This window comes from Mercenaria mercenaria, chromosome 8, assembly GCF_021730395.1.
Source record: "Mercenaria mercenaria strain notata chromosome 8, MADL_Memer_1, whole genome shotgun sequence".
NCBI classification, from domain to species: Eukaryota; Metazoa; Mollusca; class Bivalvia; order Venerida; family Veneridae; genus Mercenaria; species Mercenaria mercenaria.
The window spans coordinates 68523097-68540467 of NC_069368.1; the positions used below are offsets into that span (position 1 = coordinate 68523097).

The 17371-nt window shown below is 35.8% G+C and overlaps 1 protein-coding gene across 2 annotated transcripts in view; it reads right to left on the reverse strand.

The window, feature by feature from the left end:
- The window catches only part of LOC123566166 (multiple C2 and transmembrane domain-containing protein 1-like), a 69544-nt gene that overhangs the window by 11936 nt on the left and 40237 nt on the right, over positions 1-17371 (reverse strand). The window contains exons 8-13 of one of the 2 annotated variants that reach the window (XM_053550131.1): positions 17137-17239; positions 15678-15779; positions 13407-13481; positions 3556-3675; positions 2336-2461; positions 1908-1994 (exon numbers count right to left, since the gene is read on the reverse strand). In XM_053550131.1, the coding sequence (XP_053406106.1) occupies positions 1908-1994; positions 2336-2461; positions 3556-3675; positions 13407-13481; positions 15678-15779; positions 17137-17239 (613 nt within the window). The remainder of the gene's footprint in view (positions 1-1907; positions 1995-2335; positions 2462-3555; positions 3676-13406; positions 13482-15677; positions 15780-17136; positions 17240-17371) is intronic. The other variant, XM_053550132.1, reaches the window with a different exon arrangement.

The following is a 17371-nucleotide window of genomic DNA, read 5'->3' on the forward strand; positions in this document are numbered from 1 at the left end:
AAGGCTGTAGGTCACAGAGTTCTTTACTTACTGAGTGGAAACAGTTTTCAGTCTTGAGGACATTGTGACCTTTACCTTTTACCTACTGAATGCTAAAAAAGAGGGGTCATCTACTGACCACAGGCAATCATCAAATGAAGTTTAACTAATGTGAGACCAAGCTTTCTCTAGTTATTGGCCAAAAACTGAAAGTAATTACCACCAGAAAAACAAACCAACTGACAAGCTTAAAACAATATACCACCTCTTCTTTGAACAGAAACATAATTAGATTTAAAACTGAAAAATTATTTAACGTATTCTTTAAAACTTGTGATGTTTTACAAGTGGTTGTAGGTAATACCTTTTAAATTGCCACTTTAGCATAGTGTGTGTCAGCACTTTAACAAAGTATATGTCAGTGAGCATGCTTGATGAAGTTCTTTTTATAAATAAGATCAGTTAGGCCTAATATATAACACTATGATTTTTTAACATTGATGTAAAACACCTTTTCTTTGAATAGTCTAGCTAAAAATTAATGGTAGAAATTCATAGATATTATCTAAGTTTAAAATGGCATATTTTATTTAGTGATATCATGTATATTCTTACGTAACTGGCCTTTTCCTGGAAATTATCAATTTACTTTCTGAATGGGAAACATTAGACAGAGGTAGGAAAGACCCATTAAGGTTTTTCTGCATGTTTGATATACATGAAGTAATGGCGGAATATTAATTATTTAGAATAAAGCCCAGACTTGGTATAAGAAAATGAAAATCGTTTTGTAAAATAATGGCTACCCCTGACAAAATCTATTGAAACAGCAACATTACTGCCTTTGTTAAGATAAAATATGACACTAAAATGTAGGACACTTTAAATTGTTCAAAATAATGTCTTAAAATCAGCACATAATGCGTAGATCTCTTTAATCATAGGCAAATATCTTGAATACAAGCACACTGACCTATACATTTTATATCATCATTTTATAGACCATAATGTTTATTTATGACTGTTAGAAGTTTCATTAAAATTACATCGTAGAAAAATTTCTGTTCGTGAAAATGCCATCAAAACTGATTTCCCCACTGACTACCATTATGAAAATTTGTGTGAGGTCCTAATTTTTCAAATCAGTCTAGCAAAAATTCAAACCTACGACCCTATCCTTTTCATTCATCAAATTTTCTAAGTATATTCTGAAGTTTTGAAAAAACATGGTTTCATCAAATTCTACATTGCACAGAAAAGTTTGATCCCAACCTGCAGAACTACCTTAAGAGATTTTTACCTTAATGATAATGTAAGCCTATAAATCCAGTAACAGCTAAACAGAAAGAATAATAACTGAGAAATCAATCACTTATAAATATATTTTGTTTTGGCTTGTAGTTTTGGGACATTTTTGCAAATTTGAAGCTTCCTACGTTGTTCTATAATGAAGTAATAGGAGCTTAAGAAAGAAAGTGGGTGTGTTCAGCCTATATAAGGTAAAAGGATGTCCAAACCATTCAGCAACAGTATTGCAGTCAGTAGATAATATGATCCATGTGACATTTACTTTTTTCTGGTGTCAGTTTCAAGCAGGAATTTTGCAGTGAGTAGGAAATAGAGTAGACTAATTAATTTGTCGTGGAAGCCTGAGATGGTTGTGTTCTTCCATACATAAAAGGATTGGCAGTCAATAAATGTCAGATCTAGGAAAAGGGTCAAGCAATTATGCTGAATGAATTAGGCTAGAATTAGATGGGAGGTGTGAGAGATGGCAGTTTTGGTTCCATTAAGATTTTTAGACGAAATTATACAGATAGTAATAGCTTCTGAGTGGCTATTGATCACAAATTAAGAGCTATATGACAGTGTAAATATATAATTTTGATAAAATAGAACTTAAAACAAAACATGCTATGGCAGCCTACCATATCATCTCTGGAAACTATTTTCTTTTTCCTTTTTGAATCTCGAGTGTGTGGCACGCCACTTTTGCTTGTTTTATTCCTTCTTTTCTGTGACAAGTGTTCATGTTAAATTATTGTAGATTTATTTCCTTATTCAGTTCATCAATATCTCAATAAAAGCAGAAATAACACTGAAACTTTAATATTACAACATCTCTGAGCTTGTTCATTAGACAAACTAGTCACATTATGTAGTATTACATTGTATATGCAGAGAGAAATATGGTAAATAAATTTAAGTACAAAAATATCAGGTTTTGGTGTCAATTTTTTTGTTACTTTACACTTCTACATGTATGTAAAAGAGCAATTTCTTGTAATGTAAGGCTATAGAAAAATCACAGAGATACCTGACCATGAATTATTCAAAAACAAATAAGGAAACTTACATTTTCTTCTGGATCTCGACTGTATGGGGTGACGATGGATGAAAGAAATACATTCTTGAGCAACAATATGAGTAATGTCAATGGAAGCATGTAAGGCTCAAAATTCCACACTAACACAAGGAAAACCTGAAATTAACACACAAAAATCTGCAAAAGACAAATATTTGACAAATGGAGACAGTCTAACAAATTTTATGATATGTAACTTAAGACATCTGTGTAAGATCAATTAAAAAGTTAGACGGTCTTTAGAAACTGGAGAAAATCCAAAACAAGCAGTTGCAGAAATGTGTCTACAACAATAAAGAAAGATGACTTTAATCAGTGTCTCTCAACATGTTAGTATTCACAATTCCATACTTCAGAAATAGGTTTTAGAAGTGTTCCATAAACGACTTCACATCTAAATTGAGCTGAAATTTTGACTGTACACAGGCTTAAAGTATTCTCAATTTCTGTATATCTAAACATAGAATATTTCTTTCTATTTGAGGATGATTACTTTCCCACTAACTGATTTATTAAGTGTTACAAATCTGTGCATTTATTTTCCAAAGTTTACAACGTAACAATGTTCCCTGCCATAAATAAAAGAGGAAAATTCAATATAAGGGTTTCCAACAACAAGCACATATAAAATTCCCTCACTTTTCACTGATCAAACCATAGTTTTCATGGCCAAATACCACTTTATTTTTTAGACCTCCTAACTTACAGAAACACAATCCATTATCCACCCATGTATTGCATATTTTTCCTCCATTTTAAACTGCACTCTCAAACAGTCTACAGTCACATAAATACTATGCAAACTGACAGTGACTATATCCTCTTATTCATATCTTTAAAAGTAGTTTAAATGAGATCTGGAAGGATCATTTTAGAAAATACAAGTGAAGTAAGCAAAGTTAACATCTTTAAAATTTTACGTTGACTGGATTTTCACACTTGAAATTTCAAATTTGGTCCTTGAAAATATTTCCTTGACTTCTCCCTCACTTTTTTGAAAGATCTTTTCTCACTAACATATTGTTTTTTCAAAATTCCCTGACAATTCACTGACCTGGAAAAAAAACCCCTCAAATTTCCTTAACTTTTTGAGGTAAGTGCAAACCTGAGTATAGATATTTTTGGTATATGAACCTAAAATGCAGTAAAAGTGTTGAATAAAAATGAAAGAAAAACTAAACCTTTAAAATGAAGTGAAACTAGAACCTTACAAGAAATGCAGTTAGACTGCGTATAGGAGAATCCCAGTTGAAACAGCTTTGTACAAACTTTCCTCCCTCAATAAATGTTGATATGATCTGTGAAACTCTGTCTATATTCTTCTTCATTATCTGAAAATAAAAAAACAGTCATTCATATCTACTGTATATAGCAGATTTTGAAGTCTATACAGCATTTAATTACTGCTGTATTACTACTGGATTCAACTTCTTGGTATCAACAACTTTTCTGTCCAAATTTGCAAAACCAGATCTAGCTGAAAACAAGAGATCACAGAGTGATCTTGGCGCCCACCAATGTGCCATTTTTGAGTGTTCCAAATTTCAAGACTTATTGACTAGCTCAAGGTCAAATTTCATTTCCGTACACAACACAAATCTATGCATGTGGTCCAAATTTGAATCCTGTACCTTCAAAAATGTGAAAGTAGGTCACTAGGTCAATGTCAAGGTCAAAGTTTGTTTCCATACACAAAACTATGCATGTGGTCCTAAATTTTAAGCCTGTAGCTACAGAAATATGAAAGTAGGTCACTATGTCAATCTTAAGGTCAAAGTTCATTTCAATACACAAAACTATGCAAGTGGTCCAAATTTGAAGGCTGTAGCTTGAGAAATGTAAAAGTAGGTCACTAGGTCAAAATCAAGGTCAAATTTTACTTCGGAATACAAAACTATGCATGTGGTCCAAATTTGAAGCCTGTACCTTCAAAAATGTGAAAGTAGGTCACTAGGTCAATGTAAAAGTCAAAGTTTGTTTCGGTACACAAAACTATGCATGTGGTCCAAATTTGAAGGCTGTAGCTTGAGAAATGTAAAAGTAGGTCACTAGGTCAAAATCAAGGTCAAATTTTATTTCGGAATACAAAACTATGCATGTGGTCCAAATTTGAAGCCTGTACCTTAGAAATGTGAAAGTAGGTCACTAGGTCAATGTAAAGGTCAAAGGTCATTTCAGTACACAAAACTATGCAAGTGGTCCAAATTTGAAGGCTGTAGCTTGAGAAATGTAAAAGTAGGTCACTAGGTCAAAATCAAGGTCAAATTTCATTTCAGAATACAAAACTATGCATGTGGTCCAAATTTGAAGCCTGTACCTTCAAAAATGTGAAAGTAGGTCACTAGGTCAATTTTAAGGTCAAAGTTTTTTTCGGTACACAAAACTATGCATGTAGTCCAAATTTGAAAGCTGTAGCTTGAGAAATGTTAAAGTAGGTCACTAGGTCAAAATCAATGTCAAATTTCATTTTGAAACACGAAACTATGCATATGGTCCAAATTTGATGCCTGTACCTTCAAAAATGTGAAAGTAGGTCACTAGGTCAAAAAAAAGGTCAAAGTTTTTTCCAGTGCACAAAATTATGCATGTGGTCCAAATTTGAAGGCTGTAGCTACAGAAATGTGAAAGTAGGTCACTAGGTCAAAATCAAGGTCAACTCATGTCAAGGTTCATCTTGCCACTCAAAAATATACATGTGGTCCAAGTTTGAATGTTGTAGTTACTGACAAGAACATTTTAAAAGCTTTTCCCTATATAAGTCTATATGAACCATGTGACCCCCAGGGCGGGGCCATATTTAACCCTAGGAGGATAATTTGAACACACTTGGTAGAGAACCACTAGATGATGCTACATTACAAGTATCAAAGCCCTAGGCTTTGTGGTTTGGACAAGAAGATTTTCAAAGTTTTTCCCTATATAAGTCTATGTAAACCATATGACCCCCAGGGCGGGGCCATATTTGACCCTAGGGCTATAATTTGAACAATCTTAGTTGAAGACCACTAGATGATGTCACATACAAAATATCAAAGCCCTAGGCCCTGTGGTTTAGGACAAGAGGTTATTCAAAGTTTTTCCCTATATAAGTCTATATAAACCATGTGACCCCCAGGGCGGGGCCATATTTGACCCCAGAGAAATAATTTGAATCATTTTGGTAGTGGACCACTAGATGATGCTTCATACCAAATATCAAAGCCCTAGGCTCTGTGGTTTTGAACAAGAAGGTTTTGAAAGTTTTTCCCTATATAAATCTATATAAATTATAGAAATAAACAAAGGGCCATAACTCACTCATAAATTGTTGAACCAGTCTGATTTTCAGGGGGACACAACTAGGGTATCAATACATCATTCTGACAAAGTTTGGTCAAAATCCCCCCAGTAGTTTCTGAGGAGATGTGATAACGAGAAATTGTTAACGGACGGACGGACGGACGGATGGACGGACGGACGGACGGAATGACGGACGGACGGACCACGGACGCAGAGTGATTCTAATAGCCCACCATCTGATGATGGTGGGCTAATAAACACAACACTGTGAAAAACAGTTTTATAAACCAGTATTACTGCAAATCTACTACTGAGCATTAACTGGAATGATGAGAACCTTGGGAAAAAAAGCTATCACAGGAGACTGCGCACTCCACTATTTTAAAGTTTGATAATGAAATTTGGCGCATCTGAGGCAGCCACAAGCTATCACTGGAGTGTTTACAGACACCAATGTAGATGAAAATATTAGGACAAAAGTTTAAATCTGAACTGAATATATAGTAATAACAGAGATAGAGGTAAAGTATATCAATACATTAACTTAGTACAGTAAAGTTCCGCTTAACGACCGGTCCGTAAATGAGACCATTCCATTAGTAAGGGCAGTTTTTGAAAGAACTGAATATTTTTCTTCATATTTCAATGGTCGCAAGGTCCGAAAATGTGACCGGTCCCCTATTACATATTACAACCACTTTTGACAGAACCAAACTGTCAAATTGTATTGTTATAGGTCTCTTTAATGTGACCGCTTAGCAATTAGTGCTTGTCAAGTAATTAGAGGTTATACATGGACTGTTACATTTTGCAACGGTTTACGACACGCGAAAGAGATGTGTGAAAAACAATAACAGTGACTGAGTAATGACAATTTAATTATTTCATGACTTGTGCCATTAGTGACTGTTTATTACCTTGAAGCAATGAAATGAAAGTGTTTGATGTATTGATTGTACATGTACAAATTAGTAGATAATTGGAATTGCAGTGAGTGGTAATTGTGCATTGCCCATTGATATTTTATGCATTAACGCCTTATCTGAGCATTATTGTGCAGGGTCTCAATAATAAGACCGACTCGATTATGGCCCTTGTGCCATATGTTGTAGGCGAAGATGCGGAATTCAATCTATCAAGTAATTACAGCGATAAAAAGAAAGTGCATCAACCCTTAACCACCATGTGGACACAGAACTGATGCTGCTGTGGACGTCCATGCCATGTGAAGTAGATAGCTCATCATATACTATATATCCTTTCCGCAGCTGTAACGTAATTAAACGTATTAGCGTCTGATGGCCCTTTCACGCTTCAGTAGAATCAACATTTAATACTTGAAATTCACTTTGAAAATATTTCTGAAATGTCTACGTCTGCAGCTCTCAAATACGGAAATATCTTACATCCGAGGCATATACTGACACTTTCAGACAACATCAAAAAGGACCTTTTTGAGCGATTTGATGAAGTTCCAAAAATCTTTATGTACCCTTGCTCCGTTATGGACCCCTGTGGGATTTGTGTTTATCCCGAGCTCAAATATGTTTTCGTAGATGAAAAGCTGACATGTCGTGCTAAAGCCCAGGTAATTTCAAATCGTTAGAAACTACTGAAAATTGACTCCCCATTAGCAAGAAAAAAAAAAAAAAGTCCACACGCATACATTTAGACAGTGACCCCTACGCATGACCCCTGACCATCGACCAATCCAAAGGCGACTTTCGTTTTCAAGTTTAGCATGTCTACTTTCATTTTCTTTACTTCCGGAAATAGCTGAAGGTCCAGTGACGTCATTTTCTGTGTTGTCAAAAACATACATATGCCTGGCGAGATTGCATGAAAATGTGCTGGTTGTCCTAAGGATATTAGGAAAGTCTTTTTTTTTTCTAAAAATTAGTGTTTTTTTTCGAAATATTTTAATATAGAAGCTAATGGTTCATGAAACACTAAAGTCATTAGGATCTGATCTATCAATCTTAGAATTTATAATATACAATACCACTGTGACCAGGACTAGCCAGGCGGCTCTCCAAGTTTGTCAAGAGTTAATGAAGATAAACATTCAGACCAAGTCTGTAAACACTGCATACAAAGTGTCAGGGGTGCACACTTGTCAATTTCTGCAATTCTAAGTAATTTAAGAGGCATAACTCAAATACAACAGAGACTATTTGACTGGTTACTGAACCAAGCTGAGATTTTATGCCAATATGACCAAGTCTGTTGAATGATGCATAAGAAATGCTGAAATATTGAGCAGACACTGTCAAGGGCACTAACTCCAGAGCCACAGGAACCTCCTGGCTGGTCATCAAACTTATCTAAGATTTTATAGCAACCATGTTCCATGAACATTGGATAAGAAATGTTCAGTTTAGAGAATGGACAAGTTTTGTGGCCACTGCCCTCGAGTGCAGGTAATCCTATAATGGGTCAAGTTTCACAACTGTAGTAAAAGAGTGGTTACTTCTTTACTTGTGAATCACTTTTATTCCACAGACAAAACAGAATCTTGTAAGTTTTATAATGGGCTAAAAACAGATTCAAACAGAACTAAAGCTGTTTTTGAGAAAAGCGCATGTTGCCCACAACTGCCTAGTCAACTGAATAGTTATGTATCTGAGTCAACCATGCACCAATACATGTATCACTGGCATCTGTGTACAGAGGGATTTTCAGTAATTCAAGGGCCATTATTCCGAAGTGCCTGGGCCAATTTGGCTAGATATCGAACTTGGCGCAAGGACTTATTGGCAAACACATTCTGTTCAAGTTTGGTGAAGATCAGATGAGAAATGTTCGACTTAAGAGTGCAGATAAGCGTGTACATAGCGATTTTCGGTAACTCAAGGGCCATAATTCTGGGCCGTGTCTGGGCCGATTTGGCTAGTTATCAAACTTGGCCAAGGACTTATTGGCAAACACATTTTGTTTAAGTTTGGTGAAGACTGGATGATAACAGATCAAGTTAGAGTGCGGACAAGAGTAAAAAGGCCAATTTTCGGTAATTCAAGGGCCATAATTCTGAAGTGCCTGGGGCGATTTGGCTCGTCATCGAACTTGGCCGAGGACTTATTGGTAAACACATTTTTTTAAAGTTTGGTGAAGATCAGCTGAGAACTGTTCAACTTAGAGCGCGGACAAGATTTGTGACAGACGGACACACAAACGTACACACACACACACACACACACACACAGACAGACAGCAGTTAATCAATATGTCTTCCACACCACTATGTGGTGGGAGACATAAATATAGCAGAAAATACTCCAGGAAAATAGACTACTGATGAGACCACTTTAGCTAGTCTGATAGTTTCCTATTACCACTCAGAGTATTTAGAACCTCAGAAAGGAAAACCTGTTATAGAATACATCAAGTCTTCAGTTTCACACTGGATGTAAAATATACAGACAAATAGCAATTTGTGTGCTCAGCTTCTTTCTGTAGAAAACAAAATTAATTGATCTAAACTATTCCAGATGGTAATTTCAACACCAAACACTTCAGTGAAAGCACTCAATCTTTCAGACGGAAAATCTTTACACCAGAAACATGGGCATTTATGACAAACTAAATAAAACAGGAGATGTATCAACAGCAAAAGTAACACTATCATAGTCTTTGTATCCATTGAAATTGTTTATTTCATATAACGGTCTAAAACAGCTATAAGATTTCTCCAATTTCAACTTATCAAGATAAGAATGGGAACTTTCTATGATTTTTCCTAGTGACTTAATTTTGATCGAGATAATCCAGTTTCAAACTTGACCTAGACTTCATAAAGACAAATATTTTGACTAAGTTTTATGAAGATCAGGTAGAAAATGTAGCTTCTTGAGTGTTAACAAGGTTTTTCTATGATTTAACCTAGTCACCTAGTTTCTTACCTTAGAAAAAAAGGTTTTAAACGTGACCTAGATTTTGTAGGGACAAACATTATAGCAATATTCTACGAAGATGACGTAAGAAAATGTGGCCTGTAGTGTTTACAAGTATGTCCTATTAATTAAACTAGAGACCTACTTTTTGACCCAAGTTGACTAAGTAACAAACTTGTCTGAGATTTTATTCAGGGTAACAATCTGACCATGTTTCATTAAGATCAGGCTAAAATTGTGACCTCTGGAGTGTTAACAGTCAAATTGTTGAACTAGAAATATGTCACAGACACGGATGCCCCCGCAACATGAGAATGGTCACTGGCATAAGATATTTATAGTAACAACTAAGGGAAGTTAATCTTAACAAAAAAAAAATAAAAAAAATTCCCAAGTCCACACAAAAATCCTTACCAGGCGGAGATAGGTTAAAATACTTCTCAAAATTGGTTGTAACATGCATGTTGTACTACAGAAAAGTGGTCTTGTTTTTTCCCTAAAGTTACAATATAAGCTATTTATAGTAACAACAAAGGGAAGTAATTCTAAACTAGGGACCTGGTTCTTGTGCATGACATTCTGTGTCATGAGGGTATAGAACTGAGCCAACTTACATCAAAATCCCTCCATGCATGAAGAAGAAATCCTCAAGACAAAATCATTCTTGTATGTGACCTTTGGCCACTAAGTGTGACCTTGACCTTAGACCTAGGGACCTGGTTTTGCGCATGACACATCATCTATCCATGCTTATTATTTGTGTCAAATTATTTTGAAATCAGACCATGCATGTCAAAGTTATGGACTGGACAAGAAGACCACATTATCAGTATATATGTAGTGAAAATTGGCTAAGTTCAACCAAGGACTGTGACCTTGACCTTTGAGCTAGGGACCTGGTTTTGCGCATGACATATCGTCTATCCATGCTTATTATTTGTGTCAAATTATTTTGAAATCGGACCATGCATGTCAAAGTTATGGACCAGACACGAACATCAACCTTTCCCAAACACACACACACAAACACAAACGAACAAACACACACACGGACAGGGGCAACACTATATACCCCCCTCCCATTTTATGGCGGGGGGCATAAAAAGAATAATGACAGCCATATGCAATCACAACTAGAATGTGTCTGTAGGACACAGGGTGTGCCCCCCACTGGTACATTTGTCATAAATGAGGGCCAATAATTCAAATGTTTGCAGTCTTAATGGGGTATAGCCTCAACAATCATTTTATGAAAAGGATTCATTATTCTAGGCCCTTTACTTTTTGAGCTATGATCGAGCATCACAAACAAAAAATCAACAATTTTGGTTATTTCACGGGCCATAACTCTGTAATAAGAGCTAAGATTCTCAAGAGGAATGCCAAGTGTGCAAGTTCACATTCACATCACGATAAAGACTCCAGCAAGGTTTCCTGAATTTACATCTGATACTTTTTGAGCTAGGCACATAATTAGGTGAAAAAGTGCATTTTTTTACTATTTCAGGGGCCATAACTTTAAAAATAGGGGGTGGAGCCAGCCAAAAGATAAGAGGTGTGCAAGCTTATATCATGATAAAGGCTTATGCAAGTTTTCAACCATTTATATTAAATACTTTTTGAGCTAGGTGCATCACAAGGTGAAAATGTGTATTTTTGACTATTTCAGGGGCCATAACTCTAAAAATACGGGGCGGACCCAAATGAAAACTAGAAAATGCTTTTGTAAAAAAGCGCATGTCTCCCCCAATGCAAAGTCCTATAGGCAAGAAGTCAATAGGGGTCAGGAGCAAAAATCAAAGAGACACTGATGGTTGGCTGCAATAGGGATCATCTACTTGGCATGTCCAGTCATCCCGCTAAATTTCAACACTCTTGGCCTAGTGGTTCTCATGTCACTGTTCAGGCTCCTGTGACCTTGACCTTTGATCAAGTGACCTCAAAATAAACAGGGGTCATCTACTCTGCATGTCCAATCATCCTATTAAGTTTCAACATTGTAGGTCAAGTGGTTCTCAAGTTATTTCCAAAAAATGATTTTACATGAACAGACCACTGTGACCTTGACCTTTAACAGACTGACCCCAAAATCAATAGGGGTCATCTACTCTGCATGTTCAATCATCCTATGAAGTTTCAACATTCTGGGTCAAGTGGTTCTCAAGTTATTGATCAGAACTGGTTATCAATGTTCAGGCCCCTGTGACCTTGACCTTTAACGGAGTGGCCCCAAAAACAATAGGGGTCATTTACTCTGCATGAACAATCATCCTATGAAGTTTCAACATTCTGGGTCGAGAGGTTCTCAAGTTATTGATTGGAAATGGTTTTCCATGTTCAGGCCCCTGTGGCCTTGACCTTTGACGGAGTGACCCTAAAATCAATAGGGATCATCTACTCTTCATGACCAATCATCCTATGAAGTTTCAACATTCGGGGTCAAGTGGTTCTCTAGTTATTGATCGGAAATGGTTTTCAATGTTCAGGCCCCTGTGACCTTGACCTTTGACGGAATGACCCCAAAATCGATAGGGGTCATCTACTTTTCATGACCAATCATCCTATGAAGTTTCAACATTCTGGGTCAAGTGGTTCTCTAGTTATTGATCGGAAATGGTTTTCAATGTTCAGGCCCCTGTGACCTTGACCTTTGACGGAGTGACCCTAAAATCAATAGGGATCATCTACTCTTCATGACCAATCATCCTATGAAGTTTCAACATTCTGGGTCAAGTGGTTCTCTAGTTATTGATCGGAAATGGTTTTCAATGTTCAGGCCCCTGTGACCTTGACCTTTGACGGAGTGACCCCAAAAACAATAAGGGTCGTCTACTCCAGCAGCCCTACAACCCTATGAAGTTTGAAGGTTCTAGGTCAAATGGTTCTCCAGTAATTGCTCGGAAATGAAGTGTGACGGACGGACGGAAGGACGGACGGACGGACGGAAGGACGGACGGACAGACGGACGGACGGACAGGGCAAAAACAATATGTCTCCTGGGGGAGACATAAATAGTAGGTGCACAAGTTCATATCATGATTAGGACTCATCCAAGTTTTTCATGAATCTATATCAAATACTTTTTGAGCTAGGCATGTCACAAGGTGAAAATGTGCATTTTTGACTATTTCAGGGACCATAACTCTGAAAATAGGGGGCCGACCCAAATGAAAAATAGGAGGTGCGCAAGTTCATATCATGATTAAGACTCATGCAAGGTTTCATGAATCTATATCAAACACTTTTTGAGCTAGGCGTTTCACGAGGTGAAAATGCGCATTTTTTACTATTTCAGGGGCCATTACTCTGAAAATAGGGGGCAAAGCCAGATGAAAAATAGGTGGGCAAGTTCATATCATAATCAAGACTCATGCAAGGTTTCATGTATCTGTATCAAATACTTTTTGAGCTAGGCATGTCACAAGGTGAAAATGTGTATTTTTGACTATTTCAGGGGCCATAACTCTAAAAATAGGGGGCAGAGCCAGATGAAAAGTAGGAGGTGCTCAAGTTCATATCATGATTAAGACTCATGCAAGGTTTCATCAATTTATATCTAATACTTTTTGAGCTAGGCGTGTCACAAGGTGAAAATGTGCATTTTTGACTATTTCAGGGGCCATAACTCTGAAAATAGGGGGCGGAGCCAGACGAAAAATAGGTGCGCAAGTTCATATCATGATAAACACTCATGCAAGATTTCATCAATCTGTATCAAATACTTTTCGAGCTAGCCACGTCACGAACTTCGGACGGACGCACGCACGGATAAGACCAAATCTATATGCTCCCACCACTCATGGAGGGGCACAAAAACTCTTGAACTGCAGTTAAAAATTGTATGACTTTTTAAAAATTTTCAAGTTTGGTCCTGTTACTATATGGAAACTTACTGAGATTTTAAATTTAGGCTCCGGTTGCATATATTTCTCTTCTTTTGGATTTACTGTTCTCACAGCAGCTTTAATCTGAAACAAAGGATAGACATATTGTATTTTATTCCATTTAATAAACAACAGATAACACAACAGCTGAATTCTGACTCATCAATTAAAATGATCCATATAAAAGTCACAGTGAAATTGGGAAACATTTTTTATGCATTAGAATCAACAGAATAACTCAAATCCATTGATAGGCACAAAACGTGCAACTTGGATTAGAAGACAATTATGTAAAAGAGACAAACAAAATCATTGCCTGAATATGTAAATCAAACATTGAACCTACAGATAATGTGATTCCTGTGCTAATGTGAGAATGCGTCAATTTCATTACACTTGTTAAACCAACCATTCAGATACATTTTCACTATCCTATTTCAGTTACAGCAAAATCGCAGTTACTTGTAGCATAACGTCAACTCACTTTGTATGGTATGTATCCTCACCGATCAATTCTCTTGTGTTTTTTATCCTATTTTATTATTCCTTTCCTTTCTATTCCCACTTACTTTTGTTTTTTTTTGTTTTTTTTGTTTTTTGATAATGTGTATCTGTCATATATGCCTTTATTTAATACCAAATTTATTTGTTTACCTACAAGCATTTACATATATCATATTTGATTCGGTACTGAAGTTTTCTAATCTACCACACTGACTTCTTAAATTTATCCATTGCTGTGTCATACAGAAAATGATAAACTCTCAGTCTAAATATATTATTTTCTGCAAAAATAAAAAGAGAATTTACTGTCTTCATAGAGTTTCTAACACAGCAAAAGTTCTGTTGAACATTATCAGTATGTGTTACATCAAGGGGCATAATTCCATCAAATACACAAATTTGTGTTATTAGGATTGTTACAACACATGCAGATGATGATGATAAAGATAAATTTTGAGTTTCAAGTCATTATCTTATACAGTACCAAAGTTATGTCCAGAAAACGAAGTTTGTAAAAAAATTTAAGCATAAAAGGGGCATAATTCGGTCAAAAATACAAATCTGAGATAATTTATGGGGATTGTTACCACACATGCAGATGATGATGATAAAGATACATTTTAAGTTTTAAGTCTTTATCTTATATTGCATTAAAGTAGTATCCAGAAAGCGAAGATTGCAAAAAAAAGTTTAAGTACAAAAAGGGGCATAATTCTGTCAAAAACACAATTAGAGTTATGGGGTATGTAGCCACACATGCAGATGATTATAAACAAATACTTTTAATTTCAAGTCATTATCTTTTAAAAGACCAAAGATATGTCTATAAATGAAGCTTTTGAAAAAATTTAACATAAAAATAATTCAAAGTATAACTCCTTGGTGACCTTGACCTTGGGTATAATGGGCCCAGCCCCTACACATACTTTGTTTGTATACTGGGCAATGTTTATGTGAACTAACAGCATGATATAAGCAAAAGTAACAAAGACATGACAGAAAAACAAAGGTTGCCGAAAAACTTTAAGCTTAAAAATAACCTAAGACCTTGGTGACCTTGACCTTGGGTATAATGGGCCCAGTCCCTATACATATTTTGTTTGCTGGACAATGTTTATGTAAACTTATAGTAAGATATAAGCAATAGTAATAAAGATATGACAGAAAAACAAAGGTTGCCGAAAAACTTTAACCTTAAAAATAACCTAAGTATAACAGCTTGGTGACCTTGACCATGGGTATAATGGGCTCAGCCCATACACATTACATTGTTTGTATACTGGGCAATGTTTATGTGAAGTTACAGTAAGATATAAGCAATAGTAACAAAGATATGACAGAAAAACAAAGGCTGCCGAAAAACTTTAACCAAGAAGGGTCACGCCGACACTGGGGCAAATAGTATAGCCCCCCTATTCTCCGAATAGTGGAGCTAAAAATATTCAAACTTTTACAAGTTACAAAAGATTTGAATTCACTTTGTTTCATTTTATTCCATCTACAGTTATTTTTGTAAACATCACATTGTTGCAGAAAAGTAGACTGGGTCATTTTTATGTCACTTTTGTTCTGCAACTTTTCATACAACATACTTTTTCATGTAAATCAGAATTCATGCCTCATAGTTGTTTATACTATTGAATATTATGCTTTTTTAACATTCACTAGTTTTGAATTTATGGTCCACTTTAGTCGTGAAAATAAAACCCTTGAAACTTTTACCAAATATACAGTAGTGACAGTATAAAGATGAACATGGTCGCTACAGTTACTTACATGATTATAGATGAAGTCTAACTCTAACAGTATGGCTCCTTTTGTTCGATGAATGAGTTTTTTGTCTTTTAAAGCATACCATCTTTTCTCCCCTGGTTTTATCTGAAACATTCAATTGTTAAAATTTCAGAATTTCAGACACGTCAGCCTACAGGGATTAAGTCAAACCTTATTTCACAAAATACATTCCGAAACAAAATTCACTTTGCATAAATAGTTAAACTTATGTATTTAAAATCAGAAATTTCTGCTCTAAGCCAGAAAAGCATTATTGTTGGTAATGCTGGTTTTCAGTAACACCAATTCTGTTCTGGTCATGTGGAGTTTTTTCAGCTGTTGGTGAAGGAGTAAGACCCCAAGATGCCCATCTGAGGGTATTATATCAGGCACGGGAAGGCACCTGGGTAGATCCACCAACCTGCCACATGCTACTCTAGTTACTGTAGCTATTTAAGTAACCCACATGAAATAATTCTAATTCTCAAACAAGAGCTTCTAACTCACTGTAGTGAGGTGTAAGTGCTTCAAAGCCAGAAACCTACATCACTGAACCACAAAAGGACATTTTTATATAATTAACTCAGCTCTTTCCAACAATGTACAATGGAAGTTCATGGAAATGCTAGTGATTATGTTCAGTACCGTACTGTACTCACACACCTGAACTTAACTTCTTGGCCTTGCATGACACACTAAACCATAATTAAATGGTAATATCTGTGCTTAGTATAAAAACAAAGGATTCAAGGAGAATCATTTGTTCAAACTTGAGGGAGGACTTTGCCAGTAGGAATCAGTCAAAATTTCTGCATTGATTAATCTATTCAAAATATGCCTGACTGTCTATTAATCATGACGATAATTCATCAAAATCAGATGAAAAGAAAAACTTAAATCTGTACGTTGAATGCAATACAAGAAGTTGTTGTTAATTGTCACAATTTTGTGTAACTATAAATCATTTTACATGCACACTTACAATAATAAATGGAAATGTTACCTGATGAAGCTTGTTCCTGAAGAATTATTAGGACATCAAAGTTCATCAAAGATGAAAAATGTCATCAGCAATCAAGTCATGGACCATTTTAATCATAGTTCCTCAATGCCGATTAATCAGCATATCCCAAGATGCTACAGACCAAGTTTGGTATAATTCTGACAAGCAGTTCCAGAGAAGAAGATGTTCATGTAAATTGTGGATGATGGTTAAAGGATGATGGACACCGGACCATCTGCCTATACTAAAAGCTCACCCAGAACCTTTGGCTCAGATGAGCTAGAAATTTCTCCATAAAAGCTCTATGATTTTTCATCTTAGTCATCAACCACAAAATCAATACCTACTTATTCTTTACATTCAAAGATAACAAAGCTTTAATGAAAAGAATAAATCATAGTTATTGATGAAAATGTAAATATTGATTATATAATGACAAAAGACAAGTAAAAGTGTTACCCTGAGCAATGGTATTGCACATCGACCGAGAAATTCCACCTTTTTGTCCCGGTCCTCATCATACACAGTGAGCTCTAACACAGAATGGATGTCTTTTACATTACTGAAATAAACAAGTAGCTGCGCTCAATAAACGCTTGATGCCCCCGGTGGCATCCTTGTCGATACAAAGCAACGTAAGTCCAAAACGAAGTAAAGTTCAAGGTCAAGGTCAAACTGAGGTCAGGTGAAGTCT